At 40.0% G+C, this 18,874-nt stretch overlaps 1 protein-coding gene and 1 non-coding gene across 31 annotated transcripts in view; one reads left to right on the plus strand and one right to left on the minus strand.

Moving 5' to 3' along the window:
* Positions 1-332: 332 nt before the first annotated feature.
* The window catches only part of ACIN1 (apoptotic chromatin condensation inducer 1), a 29,853-nt gene continuing 11,311 nt past the window's right edge, over positions 333-18,874 (plus strand). For 4 of the 30 annotated variants that reach the window (XM_081506587.1, XM_081506594.1, XM_081506588.1 and 1 more), the window contains exons 1-8: positions 717-1,107; positions 1,912-1,977; positions 3,853-3,964; positions 4,386-4,505; positions 10,423-10,511; positions 11,229-12,476; positions 12,912-13,127; positions 13,604-13,719. In XM_081506587.1, the coding sequence (XP_081362713.1) occupies positions 1,099-1,107; positions 1,912-1,977; positions 3,853-3,964; positions 4,386-4,505; positions 10,423-10,511; positions 11,229-12,476; positions 12,912-13,127; positions 13,604-13,719 (1,976 nt within the window). In that variant the 5' untranslated portion in view covers positions 717-1,098. Of the gene's footprint in view, positions 507-586; positions 1,223-1,911; positions 1,978-3,852; positions 3,965-4,385; positions 4,506-10,422; positions 10,512-11,228; positions 12,477-12,911; positions 13,128-13,603; positions 13,720-18,874 lie in introns of those variants that run through there. The other 26 variants (XM_081506589.1, XM_081506596.1, XM_081506593.1 and 23 more) reach the window with 13 other exon arrangements.
* TRNAE-UUC (transfer RNA glutamic acid (anticodon UUC)) lies at positions 8,424-8,495 on the minus strand. The gene has a single exon. It is a non-coding gene; the product is annotated as a tRNA-Glu (tRNA).

Raw genomic sequence — 18,874 nt, forward strand, 5'->3', positions numbered from 1 at the left:
AACACCCAAGCTCCTCAGCGCCTCAGCCTTAGGTCCGGAGATAGCCGAATAATTCCGATTATGGATAGGCCAGAGTCGACAGCTTCCGAACGGATTCGATTCAAAACCTCGGTAAGACGAAGAGAACCGAGCTCTGAAAGCAGGATGCGGGAGGGGGGAGCGGCTGGGAGGATGGAAAGAACCAATTGGTGCCGATGTGCAGACGGAAACACCCGAGCACTTCCGGATGAACCCGGGGAGTTCTGAGTGGTAATCGACAGGTTGACTACGGCAGTGGGCGGGGCCAACTCGGTACGTTCGAAGGGCGTTGGCGGAAATTACCGAAGATGCCCGAAGCCGTCGGGACGGACCCGAGTACCTCACGCAAGATGGCGGAGCTGGAGGAGGTGACTCTGGACGGGAAGCCTCTTCAGGCGCTGCGGGTGACCGACCTGAAGGCCGCACTGGAGCAGCGAGGCCTAGCCAAGAGCGGGCAGAAGAGTGCCCTGGTCAAGCGGCTTAAAGGGGTGAGGAGACGGCGTTGCCGGGGTGTCGGAGGGAAGCGGACCCGGTAGAGCCGAGTCTCTGCCGCGGCGCAGGCGCAGTGTCCGGGCTCGGTACGAGCGAGCTCAGGCCGCCAGCGCGAGCCTCCGGATCCGCGCGCACGGTGGTTGGCGAGGCTCGCACTGGAGCAGAAATAGCGCCGGTTCCCGCCTTAACGGTAGCGGCGCGAGCCCAGAATGGGAGAGTGCGCGCTACTCTCCTGGAGTGTCTTAAGCTCCTTCCTCCTTCCCCCACCCCCTCCTTGTTTGTGTCTGTGGTTTCGGCGCATGCGCTGCTGAAGGAGTTAAATCCCACTACAACCACCGGCGTTGCTGGCCTGAGGGGGGCGAGTTGGGCTGGGTCGGAGTTAGGGGTATAGTTGCCCGGAGGGATTGATGGGGTTGTTATCCGTATCCGAATGAATAGAATTAGGGTAGGGCAAAAAATGTCTGCTTGATGAGGTTAGGAGGTGAGATGAAGAGTAATCTTGATTTGAAGGGACTTGGTTAGGCAGAGGTGTGTATTTTATAGGGCATCCAGAAGCAATTTGGGTGGATAAGAGTTTGGTGAATATTGATGAGAGAGGTGAGGTGGGCTGGTATGTATTGGGGGTTTTGAATCTGTTTGAGTACATTAGGGTGGGATTGCTAAGAGATAGACGGATGAATTGGTGTGTTTATTTGGTGTAAACGGAGGGAAGGTGAGGATCTCTTGGTTTTAATTTGGGTTAGTTAGAATAGTGACCAGCAGTACGGTTTTGGGCTGGGTTGGCTCAAGGGTTAAGTTGGCAGACCGTTGCTTATACTGAAACTGACAGTTTCGTGTGTGTATGTGTGTGGATTGGATCAGAACATGATTTATAGAGTCTGTGGTCATTTTGTTCTGTAGCCTCCTCTTTGAAATTTTTATAAATTTGGTAAATCTAATTGCCACTCTTTTGAAAACTAATACAAGTTCACTTGAGTAGATCTAATCCCGGGTAACTGATCAAATAATTCACTCAGGCCAAAATCATGTTGGTTTCATGTATTTGAACCTGGTTTGAGTATTTGAAGTGAAGGGCCAGATTTAGAAGGAACACTAGTCAGAAGTGCAGAAGACAATAGGGATTGTAGTACTGGTTCTGTCACTGTCCGATTTTATTGCATAGCCGGATTTCCTCAATATGCCTGCATTTTACCTCTGTACATTTGGTAGCAGTAACCATGGCTACCTTTAAGGGTCTTCTGAAGATGAATGAGAACAGTATTAGTAAAGGGCATTTAGGTCCTTGGAAAAGTACAATTTAAGTGTGTATGGTTAGTCATTGCATTTGATGAAGAGATGGGGGGAGGGGTATTTTTTGCTTTTGTTTTCCTGGTTTCTGACTTTTGCCCTTCTCTATACCAGGCTCTAATGCTAGAAAATTTACAAAAACACTCAACCCCGCATGCTGCATTCCAGCCAAATTCCCAGGTAAGAAAGAAGGTTCATTACCAGGGGTGGACTCTGAATACACAGAGACATGGAAGGAACATGATGTTGTATGTTTGATGCTAGGTTTCTCACCAGTATTTTCCTAAGTTCCTTGGGTTGAAAATGTTTTCATACTGGGACAATTGAATTTTAATAAAGAATTCAAGAATCAGAAGAGCTATAAGTTAATTTCGGGTTCTTGAAATGGTGTGTGCAGAAAGATGTGGTTCCATTTGGTTAAGTGGACTGCAAGGGTCTGAAGTCATTTATTTGACATTGATTTGAGAGAAGTAGTTGATGTCCTTGTAGATATGAAGTAGACAATCACCATGGCAGTATAGGAAAATACCTCCTGATCCAAGAAGAATTCTTGTGTTGACATAAATTTTCCAAGAAATCAGTCCTTTGGAGATCATCCACCATTATCAGTGTTAATATTAACTATGCAATCACTCCTAAGCATCGTTAATTGCTCTGTTACTTAGGGCAAGAAACTTAACCGTTGGAGACCTTGATTTCCTCAGTTTCCCTGTATGTAAGATGAAAAAAGGTTGAACTAGATCCATAGATTTATAACTGCTGAGATTTTGTGGAAATGCTTTTGGAGGCTTCCTATAGGAAATTTCTTCCCAAGTGAACAGGAGTTCGCATTCCCCTCCTAAGCTAGATTAGCATTGAGTTTCTGCATAAGATTTCTTTGAAAGAAACCATTCCCAGTTTTTTTTTTTTTAAGTGTTAGACTACGTAGTCTCAAGATTCTTTTCAGCTTTGCCATTTCCTTATTATAGTGTGTCACGCACTTAAAGGAAAAATCCAGGTCTTTGTTAGTGCAATGGTGTGCAGCTCCAGTACTAGATGAAATCCCAAGATACTGTGGAAAAACAAGAGAGCTTTCCTAGTCCCTTGTTATTAGCTCATGAAGCTGAAAGTATCATCTAACTATCTTACAGAGGTTTAGTTAAGTATTTTAGCAAACATAAGAAACTGCATGTTATTCAGTTTACCATTCTATTCCTTTTGCCCATTACATTTTTGTCTTTGAAGTTTTGTTTTATTAACATAGGATTTTTGCAACAAATACTTACATTCTCTAATACTTGCAACCCACACTTGATCAGTGTCCAATGACTACCAAGAGACTTATCTCTATTTTAGGTGAAAATAAACTTTTACCATCCTTACGAAAGATGACTAATGACATAAAAAGTATTCAGGTTTTTTTCCTTTTCTGGAGTTCTGATAGTACTTGCTAAGCAAGAAGGTTCTTGAGAGGAGGACTTGTGAAGAAAAAGGTGAAGGGCTAAAGAGTGACATGAGAGTCCTGGATTTTAAATATTGTCACCAAAGATTTCTTCTCACCCAAAGATGGAGTTAGAACTCTGTCTAAATGCTGAATGGACATCCCTTTTCTTAGTCTCTTGCTTTCAGGCTTTTAAGTCTGGTGTTGAATTTTGGAGATGTTTAAGTGTTTTGTGTCAACTAAAGATGAATTAGTATGAACTAGTGTTTTTTCCCTTGAATTTTTGATATTATTAAAAGGAAAAATTAGATATATAGTTTAGATTATCTAAAAATTTAGTTTAAAAGACATAGTTTTATAGGAGTTTATTTCTTTTTAAACTATTTGTGCATCACTGGTTGGTTGGGAACTGAATACTTAAAGTAAAAGATTATGTGTGCAGTTCCTCTTTTTGCCATCTTTTGTGAATCATAGGGCTATATATTTTGGTCCTCAACTTAGGAGTAGCTTAGAAAAAGGCCCTCCAGTATTATCTTTCTTGGGTCCAGATATAATCCTTTGCTCCATGGAATTTTCTACCTAGCCTTTCCCTGGTTTGCTTTTCTAGACTATCTTTTTCCATTTCTTCTACACAGATTGGCGAGGAAATGAGCCAGAACAGTTTCATAAAGCAGTATCTGGAAAAGCAGCAGGAGCTGCTTAGGCAGCGTTTGGAACGTGAAGCTCGAGAAGCTGCAGAATTAGAAGGTAAGTCCAGACTCTTGCTTCTCACATGGAATCCTTCCTTCTTACTCCTGTTACCGAGTAGATGAGCCTATTTCACTAGGCAGTTTCAGAATATAAGTCAGGCTGAAACTGCCACTTACTTGCTTTGGTAGTTTATGGATCCAAGTGAGTTACTCTTTACGTTTTGTCAGGGAAGAAGACGCTTAATTTGACTTATCTTGTTAGAAGAGGATTCCTGCCAACAGGAAGAATTATAAGTAAATTAAGCTATTCTTTGACATATTAGACTAGAAAAACCAGGGAGTTGTTCTCTATGTACAGTGCTCTCTTTAGTATATACTCTGTATCCATGACTTTGCGTGACCTCCTTCACTCCTCTACATATTCCCACATGCTGAGCCCTTCACTCCCTCCCTGCCCCGACCCAATCTGTACTTTGCAGAAGCTTCAGCTGAGTCGGAGGACGAGATGATCCATCCCGAGGGAGTGGCTTCCCTGCTGCCTCCTGACTTTCAGAGCAGCCTGGAGAGACCAGAGCTGGAGCTCAGCAGACATTCACCCAGTACGTATCTCCCTCCCCACTGCGCTGTTCTGACAATCTTGCGTAGTTGGTGGGGGGAGGTAGTTACACCTCCTTTCATGCTAAACCTCCATTCAAGTCCCAGGGCAGTTCTGTGACAGTGTTATTTGACATCTGTTTTTCATGGAAATTATGTCCTTTTTGAATTCTGCTTTCACCTCAATGTTGTGTTAACCTCTCAGAGTATTTTATAAGGCAGTCTGATTTTTCTTCTCACCTGTATACCTCTCTAACTTCCTCTGCTGTACCTCTGAATTTAGCAGCAGTCACAACTCGTTTTCATCTCTTCACCAGTTGTATATATTCTGTGTCACACATCCAGTCATACTCCCAAATGGACATCTGCAGTTTATTAATTCATTCAGCAAGTTTTTACTGAGTGTTATATGCTAGGCATGTGCCAGGCACCAGAAATACAGTAAAAAGACAAGTCTCTGCTATAATGAAGCATACTAGTGCTCCTCTAGTGAGGAGATGGACATTAAACAAATTATTACATAATTAACTAGAGTCATGCTGTGTGCTGAGAGGCAATGCAGAGTATTATGTGAGCATATTACAAGGAATTCAAACCTAATGTGTGGAATTGGTTCAGGCAGGGTTAATTTTTTCACATTTTAGAAAGCATTAAGCACCCACTTGTGCATAGTATCTTAAACAAAAATCTGTAAAACAGCCTTTGTCTTCTAGAAACTACCTGTCTGAGTATACCTTTAGGAGAACATGTATTTAAGACATGTGGATAGTAGGTAGATAAAGTAAGCCAGTGTGTAAACTAACAAGTATTGTGAATAATTATTAATGTTAGTGGTCATGGGGAAGGTGATCATTCCATATTTTTAGTATTTTTAGAAGGCATGTTAGTTGTCAGTGTTCCTTCTCAAATAAAAAGAAGCCAAAAAATTATGTATTGAGTTCTGCTGTATACATGTCTCCATGCTGGAGTATGTGGTGGGGGGTCAGCACCTTGTACAGTCTGTTAGGGAGAGAGAAGACAATCACACATAAAGCTGACAATAGAAGATGGTATGTGTTAAGTAACACACGAGGAGTACAGACACATGTACTGTCAGAATTCAAAAGACGAAAAATTCACTGAGGACTAGAAAGATTATAGAGAACTTTATTAAGGAGGTATAGTATTTGAGCTGAGCCTAGAAATAGGTAAGATTTGAGCTGGCACAGAGAAGACGAGGGTATTTTTAGGAAGGAACAGAAGCACAGGGATAGGAATGAAGGTGATATTTAATTTGAAAGGTAATGGAGGAACCATTTAAACTTCTTGATGGAAATATGATCTGTTAAACTCTTTTGAAAAAGAGAGAACCTCTCTCTGGCCTAAATGTAATCTGAAGTGAAAATGAGGAATATCCTGAAATAGATGTAGGTTTAAAAAGCAAATAAAGATTTAGAGTGAAGAAGGTGGCCAGTCTCTTCAGTGCTTTGAGTCATCAGAAGGACTATGCCTGTGGCTATAATTGATGAGGGGGAAGAGGGAGCAGGTGAAGGGAAAGAGGTGAAAAATTAGAAATGAATGTAGTAAATTGTAGAGTGGTTTGGTGATTTAGTTGCTAAGTCGTGTTTGACTCTTGTCATCCCATGGAGTGTAGCCTGCCAAGCTCCTCCATCCATGGGATTTTCCAGGCAAGAATACTGGAGTGGGTTAAAATTGTAGTGTACAACTAACAATTGCTCTGTGTCCTTTTCAGTGTACTCTGTCCATAAACTTTTCTACCTCTGATCTTGGCTAGAATATGAACTTCATTACAGATGTGGCATAAAATGTGGTCAGAGTCCTAAGTGGAGTGGTAGTTTTGGAGTTCTAGCAATGCTTGGTTGGATCAGTAGTAATGCCTGGAATTTACCCAGAAGTTAGGTTTTTTTCAGGTGTACAATGTCAAGTCTGCCATAGGCCAGTAACCTATTAGGATTCCAGCTTATTTGTTAGCTTTGGATGTTTGGGGTTCCTTGTTTCGTAAGATTTTGATTAAGGTTCCTAGTAACATATGTCGTTAATCAACAGTGGCACTGAGGATTTTTTTTTTTTTTTGGATACTGTTTTTTAAGAATATGAATCCTGGTCCCTGCCCCAGGAATCTCAAGGAGTGTAAGTCCCGAGACCTTACATTTTTTAAAAGTCCCCTGGTAGTTCTGTTGATGAACTCAGTTTATGAATGACTAAGTGAAAGAACAGCTTTTTAGTGTTACAATTAATCAAGATCCTTGTCTTAAACTCCAGCAGCCTCCCATTCACGTCCTGTAGACACAGTCCCAAATAGGAAGGAAGGATTGGTTTATAAAATCCTCCCTGGCTGTCCTTCTTGACTTCTTACTTCTGCACCAGTTTCTTCAGATTTTTCTAAGGTGTTAGGAGTCAGTATTCACCCTCTATAGTCAGAGGTTGCCTGGATTCCCTTCTGGGTCATAACTGGTTTTATGGAAGTCCTTATTATCTTCAGTTAATTTTTTTAAAAAAAGAGACCACACTCAGAAGATTAGGAAAAATACCAAAGCATTAAAAAATGGACAGTCAGAATATGGATTAACAAGGGTACGAATGACCCCCAGGGGGTTTTAACCAGTCTTTGGCTTACAAAGCATTTAGCCCTTATTCCTATTTCTTGTGTTAAATCTGGATGCTGAGATTCCACAGAAATGTTAGATAAGTTACTTATACATGAGTCAGATTTAGGTTTGGCATCCTTCTCTTAATTTCTGCTTCTTTTTCATACCCAAGGATAGTGTTTGGCCACAGGCTTTGCTGTGGTCTCTATAGCTACCTAACTTGGGTCCTACAAATCCTCTCGAGGGATTTGTTTTCCAGGATGAAGAAACTTCCCTCCTATCTGGCCCTTAAACTTTCTTCACTTTAATACATTCTATACTGTCTTTGCTGTCCTGAAGACTTCTGGCTTTGGAATCTTAGAAATCTTACGTTCACCCTGACTTAACCTTTTAACTCCTGAAATACAGTTATTAACCTGTTACCAGTATTGGTTCCACCCTTTGCTAAAGGTGCTCAGTTCCTTCACATATTAGTAACATCATGCTGAAGACGCTCTTGTGGCCATGTGCACATAATAGATGGCACCTTTCCCAGAGTCTTGTCTGCCTCACATCAGTTCCTTACAAGGAGCTCAAAAAAAATTCCTCATCTCTTTCTTATAGTTTGTATTGCTTACTAGGTTCTTGTTCTCATGTCTGAGGGTCCCCTCTAGTTGTCGTTTTTGTTGTTGTTGTTGTTGTTTTTTGCAAAACAATGATGTCAAGAACTTTCTGAACAACTTTTCTCAGTTTTCCCACATCTCTTTGATGACTTACTAGGCAAGTGCTTCTGGAGAAGGGATTGTCTAGAATCCTGTCACTGCAGTTTTACAATATCAAAATAACATTATGGTCTAATAGAATAGCGTGTTGTTTATAATTGATGGAGATAAAGGCTATTTGCTTGTACATACTTAATTTTAAAATCATAACTCTAAAAAACTATTTTACTTAACCTGTCAGCACATTATGGCTAACTGTATGCATACCTTTCTTTTCCCCCCTTAAAAATCACACTTGTTTATTCAGAGCATATATGTGGTTATAACACTCACTTTTTAAGTTGAAATAAAACAGCAGATAATGTTTCTTATATGGAATTTGAAGTGATAAAAGCAAGTACTTGGGATGGCTAGACCTGTGAATTTTTCCTGTTTATAGTATTTGAGGTGTATTGGAGAATCTCTTCTGTAGTTTTTTCCTCCAGAGTATAGGATTTTATCATTTTAAAAATGATTGTTTTATTAAAAAAAGTAGCATGTATTGTTTAGAAAAATTTTTGAAAAACTAGAAGAAAACAGGTGCTTTTATTTTATTTATTTGTTTGGCTGTGCTGCAAGGCTTGTGGGACATTAGTTCCCTGACCAGGGATCAGACCTGGGCCCCAGCAGTGAAAATGCTGAGTCCTAACCACTGGACCACCAGGGAATTCCCTAGGGATTTTTTTGGGTTTTTTTTTTTTTTTTTTTTTTAAATTGGAGTATAGCTGATTAACAATGCTGTGTCACGTTTCAGGTGTACAGTAGAATGAATTGGTTATACATATATCTATTCTTTCTTAGATTCTTTTCTTGTAGAAGTCCATTAAACAGGTTATTAAATCACCATAAGTCCCACAAACTAAAATAGCAGCAACTGATATTTTGGTGTAGAATTTTCTTTTCTTTGTCTGTAGATAAGTTTAAGAAATCTGCAATATTTAAATTTTTACCTTCCCTCCAGTTTTTTTTTTTAATTCTTGAGCATCTGGATAGTGTTTTGTTTTTTTTTTTAATTCTTGAGCATCTGGATAGTGTTTTGTCTTTTTTTTTAAGTTTTTTTTTTTTTTTTGGAGCAGTTTTAGGTTCACGGGAAAATTGCTAGGTACAGAAATTTCTCATGTGCCCTCTACTCCCACATATGCATAGCCTCTTTATTATCAACATTGCACACCAGAATGGTACATTTCTTACAATGTGTGAATGTTCACTGACACATCATAATCACTGAAGTCTATAACTCGCTTTAGGGTTCACTTTCGATGTACTTTCTGTGGGTTTGGACAAATGTATAATGGCATGTATCCCTCATTCGAGTGTCATACCAGGGTATTTTCACTGCCCTAAAACTCTTCTGTGCTCTACCTGTTTATCCCTCCCTCTACCTTCTGCCTTTTTAAAAATTTCTTGTTAAACTACAGTAAATCAGCTTCTTTCTCCTATGTATGCAAAAAAGTCTTTATTCTCTAACCTAGATATGAAATGGTATATATTCAGAGATCCTGTTAATCAAGTGATCATGGAATAAAGTTTTATAAAGTATATGCAGTCTTCCAGTTCATTTTGTAAGTTTCTTTTAGTTACAGAAGCCAAGACTAGTTCACTTTAGATTGCTGAAATATAGAAATAAGAGAGAAAACTTCTCTTCTCTCACACCATCTGCCATTATTTGCACTAGTTTAAATACTGTTGGTGTAGAACAGATGTTTGTGCATCATTTAAACCTTTTGTACTGTATTGTACCTATATGGAATGTAATTATCTTTAGGCTGTTTTCTAAACTTGTTCTCATCAATATTTGCATTTCTACCCCATGTGATATTTTAATACTGGTAGGAAATGTAGAGATCGTCCAGCCCCTCCCTTCCATTTTCTCAGTCAAGACACTGAGACCCAAATTATTTAAGTGATTTACGTGGAATGTAAGTGAACATTTTTTCCAGTTTTACATGGAGTTATTAATTGGAATGACCTACATTGGTGATTTGCATGCTTTCTTTTAATAGTAGAACTTGTTTTTCTTTAAAATAATCTTACCTTGAGTTCTATATATAAAACATAATTGAGAGAAGGCTTGTTTTCAGAGCCCTGTCCAGTTGGCTTGAAGAAGTTTTTAAGAACCTTAGGGCCCTGAAAATCATTTTTCTTAAGTAATCATAAGATTATTGTTTTACAAACTAGGGTATTAATTATGAGGTTTTGGTCAAAACTAGTGGCAATAGGCAGTCCACAAAAATCACACTGAACACAATGAAGTCTTTAGCTTTGATTCAGTGACAAAACATTTAACAGAAATAAATGTACTTTGTGATATACAATTTGAAGCCCTGGTAGTTATTTTACATTTGTTTGAATTATTTGTAATATGTAAACTGGCTTTGAGATAGTAAAACATTCCAGATGTGCATAGCAGGAATTATCAACATGTCCTGACCCTTTAAGGCTTCATATGGTCTTTTCTTCCACATAGAGATAGGGGAAATTAATACAGATGTGTGTTGACCAGGTCATATGCTTTGATTGATTGAATTTTAGAAAGCAGTATTGTGTGAATGTTCATGTCTTTAAGTCTGACTTGGTTTTCTTTCATTTGATAGGAAAAAGCGCCTCTATTTCTGAAGAGAAAGGTGAATCTGATGATGAGAAACCAAGGAAAGGAGAAAGACGATCATCCAGAGTCAGACAGGTAACTCTTCTTGTCTCTGAAAGCATCCTTCACTTCTTGCGAAATCCTTTGGATATCTCCTCCTCCTCTTTTTCCTCAGCTTATTTTCAGAGTTGATTTCTCTCTTGCTTTCTTTATAGTCATCTTCTTTGCTTAACATTTTTCTCATTTTATGTTTCCTAATTTATATCTGCTTTGGCTTTCAGATTTCTAAATGAATATATAAAAAATAAAACCTAATTGTGAAAGTTGGCAGGCTGATCTGTATTTGTAAGGCAGCACATTATTAGAAAACAGACAATTCATTATTTAATTAAAACTTTAAAGCTGTATGACATGATGTTAAGTGAACGGAATACAAAAGTGTATGTATGGTTAATTACGACCTTGGAAAAATAAATAATGGGGACAAATTAAATATATCCAAAAAATCAAAATAATCACATTTACTTATAATAGGTCAGGCCCGCCTCCCTACACTTTCTAGATGTTCACTTCGTATTTATTTTAAAGCTTGAAATTAACACATGAAGTACTAGCAGTTTCATTATTGTATTTGTTTTGATTCCCATGAAGTCCATATTAGTCACACATGTCTGTTGTCACATTTGTTTTCTGTGTTGCTAAAAACATATATCATTGAGTTTCTCCATCATATGTGTACCTTGTGAGATACTTTTTCTCCTCTGTTGATAGTGAGCAAATATACCTTAAACTGTTGAATATCTTTTCTTTCAGGCAAGAGCAGCTAAACTCTCCGAGTGTAGCCAGGCTGCAGAGGAGGAAGAGGATCGAGAAACACCTTCTAGAAATCTGAGGGTCAGAGCAGATCGAAATTTGAAAACAGAGGAGGAAGAAGAAGAGGAGGAGGAAGAAGAAGAAGAGGAGGAAGAGGAGGAAGATGATGATGAGGGACAAAAATCTAGAGATGCACCAGTCCTGAAACAATTTAAGGAAGAGGGAGAAGAGATACCCAGAGTAAAAGTGGAGGAGGTGACAGACGAGAGACCCCAAACTATAAGATCCCAGGAACAAGAGGGGTTAGAGAGAGGAGGGAGAGTTACAAGGTCCCAGGAAGAGGCCCGAAGAAGTCATCTAGCCAGACATCAGCAGGAGAAAGAGATGAAAACAGCTTCTCCTCTTGAAGAAGAAAGAGAAATAAAATCTTCAAAAGGCTTGGAGGAAAAGTCCAAGTCTCCTTCCCCTCCTCGATTGACTGAAGATGTGGCGAAGGCCCCAGTTGTGCTACAGCCAGAACAAACTGCCAGTGAGGAGGAGACTCCCCCACCTTTACTTACCAAGGAAGCATCTTCTCCACCACCTAATACACAGCTCCAGAGTGAAGAAGAAATAGAACCCATGGAAGGTCCAGCCCCACCTGTCCTCATTCAGTTATCTCCTCCTAATTCAGATGCTGAGGCTAGGGAGCTGTTACTATCTCAGCATACTGTGCAGTTGGTGGGAAGTCTGTCTCCTTTGTCAGGTCCTGCAGACACCAAAGTTGAATCTCCAGTAGAGAAAGTGCCAGAGGAGAGTGTTCTGCCTCTAGTTCAGAAAAGCACACAAGCTGAATCCTCAGCCCAGAAAGGTCTTGAAACTGAATCAGAAAAATCCACTCAACCACTCCCTCTAAAAATTGAGGAATTCACGCTGGCCAAAGGGATCACTGAGGAATCTTTGGAACAGAAAGAAGGCAGGAGGGCTTCTCATGCCCTTCTTCCAAGCCACAGATTGAAACAGTCAGCTGACTCCTCCTCTAGCCGATCCTCCTCATCTTCATCCTCCAGTTCTAGATCAAGATCTCGCTCTCCTGACAGTTCAGGCTCTCAGTCTCACTCACCTCCAAGATCCAAGCAGAGAGATGCATCTGGGGCACGTGCTCATGCCAACCCTCGTGATAGATCCAAGGTGGGCTCCAGATCAACATCAGAGTCCAGATCACGTTCCCGTTCTCGTTCCCGGTCAGCATCAAGCAACAGCAGAAAAGTAAGTGTGGGAGATGTTCTGTCTGTACTGCATTGTTTTCAACCCCTACAGAGCTTATGATTTTCAGCAGGAATAGAAAAAGATTCCTTTAGTCCCCAGTTCAGTGATTACTTTTCATTTCGCAATCTCGTTTTCAACTTACTGGTTCTTTTTCAGTTGGATTCCTTTTGATTGTAAAGAAAGGTCAGTCTGTCTACCCATTTCCTCCACTAGGCTATGAACTTCTTGAGGGTATGGTCATACCTTTTTATATGTATATCCCAGTACCCAGCACCTAACTGGGAATTAATAAATTTTTGGATAATCTAGGAAATAGGGAAATCGCTAAGTCAAACCTAGGGATAAAAAGATCCGAAGTATTAATTTGGAAAACTCAGTGATCTGCTGAATACATTCCAAATAAAATAATTTGGCTAATGTGTTTCATTTCTTTAGTCTCTGAGTCCTGGAGTCTCTAGGGACAGCAGCACCAGCTACACTGAAACCAAAGATCCCTCTTCTGGTCAGGAGGTTGCAGCTCCACCATTGCCACAACTGCAGGTCCTTGAGCCAAAGGAGAGGACTTCCTCCCCATCCTCTGTCCAAGTGAGGCGTGTGAGCCAACCTGAGCCAGCTGAAAAGCATGTGACCCAGAGGTTACAGCCTGATCGGGTAGGGTATTATGCCCCCTCTGTAGAGGAAAACAGAGAATTAGGCATGATTTTCCCTTCTGTCTTAGCTATAAAACTGAAAATGCAGTCTGGATAAAGCTCAGTAGAAATGTAGAAGGGGATACCTGTTAGATTCTACTTTTATTTCCCAATTCCTGGTTAATGGAAGTTCTCCATGAGGCTGAGCAGCAGGATTCTCATCTTCAGCGCTCTTGGGATCGGTTCTTCTTTCTGCCCAAAAGGAAGCCTCTTCTCAGTTCTCTCAAAGAAGAATTCTAATAAAATGATTGCTACCATAGAAATTCTGTAAGCAGTATTCCATCCCACTTTTTAAAATTAAATAAATAATAGGGTCGTGTCTGGAGCTGGTACTATATATGTTATGCTCTGCCTTTTATCAGCTCCATGTTAAAGAAAAGAAATCAAGCAGACTTAAGTACGTTGGCTATGTTTGTTTTGCTGTGTTTGTCCTGACAGGGAAGCCCAAAGAAGTGTGAAGCTGAAGAGGCAGAGCCACCGGCTGCCACACAGCCCCAAACCTCAGAGACTCCGACCTGTCACCTACCAGAATCAGAAAGGATTCATCACACTGTGTAAGTGATACCTCTCAACCGGGATATAACTCTCCCAGTTTGTAGGATAGTTCTTGACTCCCTGGGGTTCTTTGGCTAAATCTTAGTTGCATTATAAAACACAAAGGCAGAGCTCTATCAGGACTAAGGCTAGACTTCAGTTATACCATCTTGAGAGCTGCCACCAGAATTCTTAATGTAGTCCGAAAACAGTGGTAAGAGTAAAAGGAAACCCATTTTCTGGGATCATCTGACCAAAACTGTCAATTCCTTTAAGGAGAAAGCGGGAATTGATTCAGGTATTTTAACTCACATTTGCCAGCTGCTTGTGAGGCTGGGAACACCGTTTAATAAAGGACGTTGAGGATCTTAAAAAAAAAAAGAAGAAGGGTGTTGTTTTTTAGTTTTTGTGTTTTTTCTGGTTATTAGCTACCATTTTATTAACCACAGTCTATCCTAGTTACTTCTCACAGTATACAGTACAGCAAAATATGAAGTCCATATCAAGTCAGAAGCTTATCCCTTCTGAGACCCTTGGATTGATTTTACCATTTATGCAATTAATGTGAATTTCTTATTCCTTATAAATCTAGCTTTAGAAAATACTCTCATATCAAATTAAATTAGTAATTGAAAATTGTCATTCATTTGCTGAGTTATGTATTACAAATTAAGATGCCATTGAAAAATTGGCAAAATTCTTGGCTTTGAAGTCTCATGGGAAATGACAAAGCATTGTGGAAATAAGATTGCTTAGCTTTTCAACGTCAGAAAATGTCCTGTGTAGACAGTTGGCCTAACTTTGTTCCATGATTGTTTTAATAGCATTAACACTAATACTAGCAATATGATTTTCCTTTTTATGTATATGTCTAGTAGTGTAAATTCTTCTTAGAACTTCAGACTACCTTTTGCCTTTGATTTTGGAGGGTGGCGGGCAATGACATGATTGATTTATTATCTCTTTTTTTTTTTGACACTTTTAACAGTAGTTATGTACTCATTATATAGCTTTTGCCTTAGGATATACCCTCGCTACTGTCTGTTCTAATATTCTTGTCTCTGCTGCCATCTTGTGGCCATTACACTTTTGGTTTGAAAGCTAAAAGTTCACTCTGTTGCCTTTGAAAAAAGTTTTTGTTTTTCCCTTTTGGAATGGGTATATTATCCTTTGGAAAGGGGTTTTTCTTCTAGGACCTTAAAGTGAAAACCCAGCGAATTCTGAAGGTGTTCAGGATTTCCCAGCTACACCATCGATGAGGAAATGGGGTGACACCTTCCCTTTTCTATCCATCAATCAGAGATAATACCTGCCTTTACCTCCTCCATCCCATGGAAGTACAGTATGTCATTTCTGTAATGGCAGTTTCAAAGTATGTATTGAAAACCTGCTACTAATTGGGTCTGAGGAACTGCTTCCTATGCACCATGAGAAGCAAGTAATTTTATGAGAGGCTCCTTGCTTACCATAAAAGCCTGTAGGTCTCTGAGGTCCTAGCAACAGAGTGGCACTGTATGCTGTTTTAAAGCACCTTATTTCTGGATTTTTGCATGCAGTCCAGGGCAAATGAACCTTGGAGTCATATACAGAGTTTTTCTCCTCAGGTAAAGGTAGCTTTGACCTGTATTTTAAGACTGAGGTCATCTAGTCACATTGATACTGGCAAGGAGATGGCAAATGGCACCTTGGGCAAATCCTAAGATTGCCCATTGTTGCTCAGGCAGATTTCCATGGAGCAGCCCATAGATTAGAAATGCAGTCTGAGCTCAAGAGTGGCTCATACACATCCCTAGTTACCTGCTTTCTTTCCGTCTGCCTTTCAGATGGTCTATATGGCAACCTAACAGAATTACATGCCCAAAACCCATAGGATATTCTGGCATTGGATTTGATAAATGAGTCTTTGAGAAGTTTGGCTACATTTCTGGAGACGCTGCTAAATTGATTCACAACACTCCTCCTGGTCTTTCACCCCTCTTGAGTGCTAGTGTTTAGCCTGGTGATCTCTGGAGCCTGGCCAATTTTAAAAGTGAGGTGAAACAACAGTGAGTGCTAAATGAAAAAGACCATTTGTAGCTTAACCTTGGTTTTCCTCTCTGTCTCAACAAGAAGTCACATGACTTAATATATAGAGCTAGGGCCCATTGATTCAGTAAAGTGTTAAAAAAAAATTAGACTTGACTTCAAGGACCTCTCACAACTTGGAAGAGATGACCTAAATTTTTTTTTTTGCTGTGGTTGGTTAAATCCATTGTGATTCTGATTGTTCCCTGAGGGGTTCTAGATTTATGAGGTAAGGTATCTTTTTCATTTCTTGGGGCAGGAATTTGTGAGCCCTCAGTCCTGTTTCATTTGAGCCCTGTTCCAAAATCCAGCCCTGCGCGCTATAGATAGAACAAAAATTTACTCATACACAGGAAAAAAGGGTACTCGCTTTTTTACATTAAAAAAAAAAAATAGAGGAAAAAAGGAAAGGGAAAGGAAAATCTTTGTGTGGACAACTGTATCATCCAGTAGTAGTTAATTCAAACCCCAGTTTTTCTAAATAAAACCCTCCTGTATATACAAACCTTGCAGGCAGTAGAATTGTTGGGCCCTTGACACTGTGTTTAGTTGTCCTTTTGCCTGAATAGCAGGAAGGAAATGGTCCTTTAAACCGATATGACAGTGTAATTGATACTCCCCAGGGGACCAATGGTACCAGTATGCCAAATGATGCATAATTTTTAAAAAGTAGAATTTATTGTTATCAATAGAGTTCACTCACTGAGAAGTTGGTATCTTAGGACATACCCTCTTAAACCATGCTCTCCTTGGTTAACTTGGAACTAGTATGCTCCTGAGGGTATTCTGTTTTTAAATCTCACTACCAAAGGTAGTCAAATCTCACTATTATTTAAATTTCATATCAGTCCTCAGCTCTTTGTGAATTTTCTACAATAAAGTTCAAACATAAATGTCTATAGAAATTTCCTTTTCCATTAGTTTCTTTGAATCTCATTCATATTCAGATATGAACTCTGATGTTATTAGCCCTCAAGTAGTTCTGTCCTTTTCTTCTGGGCTGCAAATGCCTTGTTTGCTATTTAATTATGGGTAGGTATCACCCTGGTGGCTCAGTGGTAAAGAATCCGCCTGCCAATGCAAGAGACAGGTTCCATCTCTGGGTCGGGAAAGATACCCTAGAGAAGGAAATGGCAACCCTCTCCAGTATTCTTGCCTGAGAAATCCCATGGATAGAGGAGCCTCAGGACTCCAGTATATGGGGTACAAAAGAGTCGAACGTGCCTTACTGACTAAACAACAACATCACCCTCCCCCAACCCCCATGCAGTTTCCCTTTCTTTTCAAAGGTATCAGAAACATTTGTGCAAGAACTTAAATAGTGGAAAAGGAGATGCCTTTTGTCTAAAAGAGACTACCAAGAAATGCTGCGTGGGGCTCTGACACATAGCTAAGAAGACTTTGGGACTAGTCCTGCAAGTAGACTGAGTCCCCTTTTTTGGGACAACTTTGAAGTTTCCTCTTAGAAAAGTTTTGGTAATTCTTAGATCCGATAGGTTTGATCATAGGGGAATAGATGGCACAGACTCATGTCTCAAGAAGGCCAAGGATAGCATCGTAAAATTCTTATTCTTGAAAAAAACGAGATAGAATTGCTATTAAAATTCTTCCTCCAAGGAAGCCACTTTTGGAGAGGCATATTGGCAGTTGAAAGTATTTTAGGACAATTGATGGACAGGGAACATGTATTTGAGGATGTTTGAAGGTAACATTTCTCTGTAGGGTAATGGTCTTTGTGGGAATTCTGTCTAAAAAATATTAAGAAAACTTTTAATTCAGCAGTCATTTATTAAAGTATCTTACTTGGTACCCACAATGACAACCTAATTTGGAAATATTTACTGAACATTTCTTTGTGTTAGGCTCCAGGCTAGATGTCCCTGACCTTGAGGAACTCTGCAGGGTAAGGGACAAGTAACCAGAGGGTACTAGACAGTGGTGAGGACATGAGTGAGAACCCGACAAACCAGTCTACACTTTGAGGACACTCTTTAAAAAGCTCCATAGGTAGTATCAGATGAGATAACGGCCTATTAAACATGCACGTGTTTTACAGATATCCTTGCCTTGACTTGGGGTGTCTTCCAAGCCAGGCTCCTAAGAGCAAATCCTTATCACATTGTTAGATGAGATAGATATTGTTATTACCTCAACTTTACAGATAAAGAAACTGATACACGGAGAGGATCAGGAACTCGCCTAGTATCACTTGTGTGCTACTTGTTTGAGGTGGGGCTGGGGCCTGGATTGAGCCCTAGGCCATTTGACTCCAGACTCTCAATCTTACTGAGCAGACAGGGGCCACTAAGCAAAAAGGAACTGTAGTGTGATATATAAACGTGACTGCTCTAGCATGCAGTTGGTGTGTACATTTAAGATTTTAAGCAGCAGGGAGGAAATTTCAGTCCTAGCTAAAAGCTCTGGTATTATGAATGAGATAATATTAAGCTTTTGGCTAAGAATCCAGAAGCTTGTTCTAATGTTCAACCTTTACTGCAACTAGGCTACAAAAGGAGCACTTTTGTAGTCAACAGATGAGCATTCTGAGCATCTACTGAGTGCTTTTTTGAATGGGTAGAGACAGCTTCACATTTTACATTAGTTCGGAGATGCCCATGGTTAATCATTTCTGTTAAGTTCCAAATCACTTTTTGCCCAACAGGTCTGCACACACACTCCCGCCCCACCCCGTTCCCAGTAACATTCTCTCACTTCCCTTTCTTATGTACTTCAGAGCCCTCACTTTGGAGCCCTTGCTCCAAGAAGCGGCCTTCATGCCTTAGGCAAGGTCTCCTTGCCCTGTTTATCCTTTTCCTTTTTGGCTCCTGCAGACCCTGGGGCAGGGTGACCTTATTAAAGACTCTGAAACAAAGTTGTCTGTCTTCTCTTTAGAGATACCTCTCCCCTCTATTGGTAATTCAGAAAGCACCTCTGCTTATCCTTTCCTTTCATCTCCCTGAAGTAGTAACACATGGTCATTGCAGCCGGTTACTATATGGTGATTAGATAGTGCCAAATTTTATCCCACCTTCCCACCTTGAGCCAGCTGATCAGTTTTCAGTGTTCCATGCCTGGCTTCTGGGATAGAGGAAGATGGACACCTTAAAAATT

The sequence above is a fragment of the Giraffa tippelskirchi genome, chromosome 7, assembly GCF_054371585.1.
Source record: "Giraffa tippelskirchi isolate mGirTip1 chromosome 7, T2T-mGirTip1v1.2.pri, whole genome shotgun sequence".
Classification (NCBI taxonomy): Eukaryota; Metazoa; Chordata; class Mammalia; order Artiodactyla; family Giraffidae; genus Giraffa; species Giraffa tippelskirchi.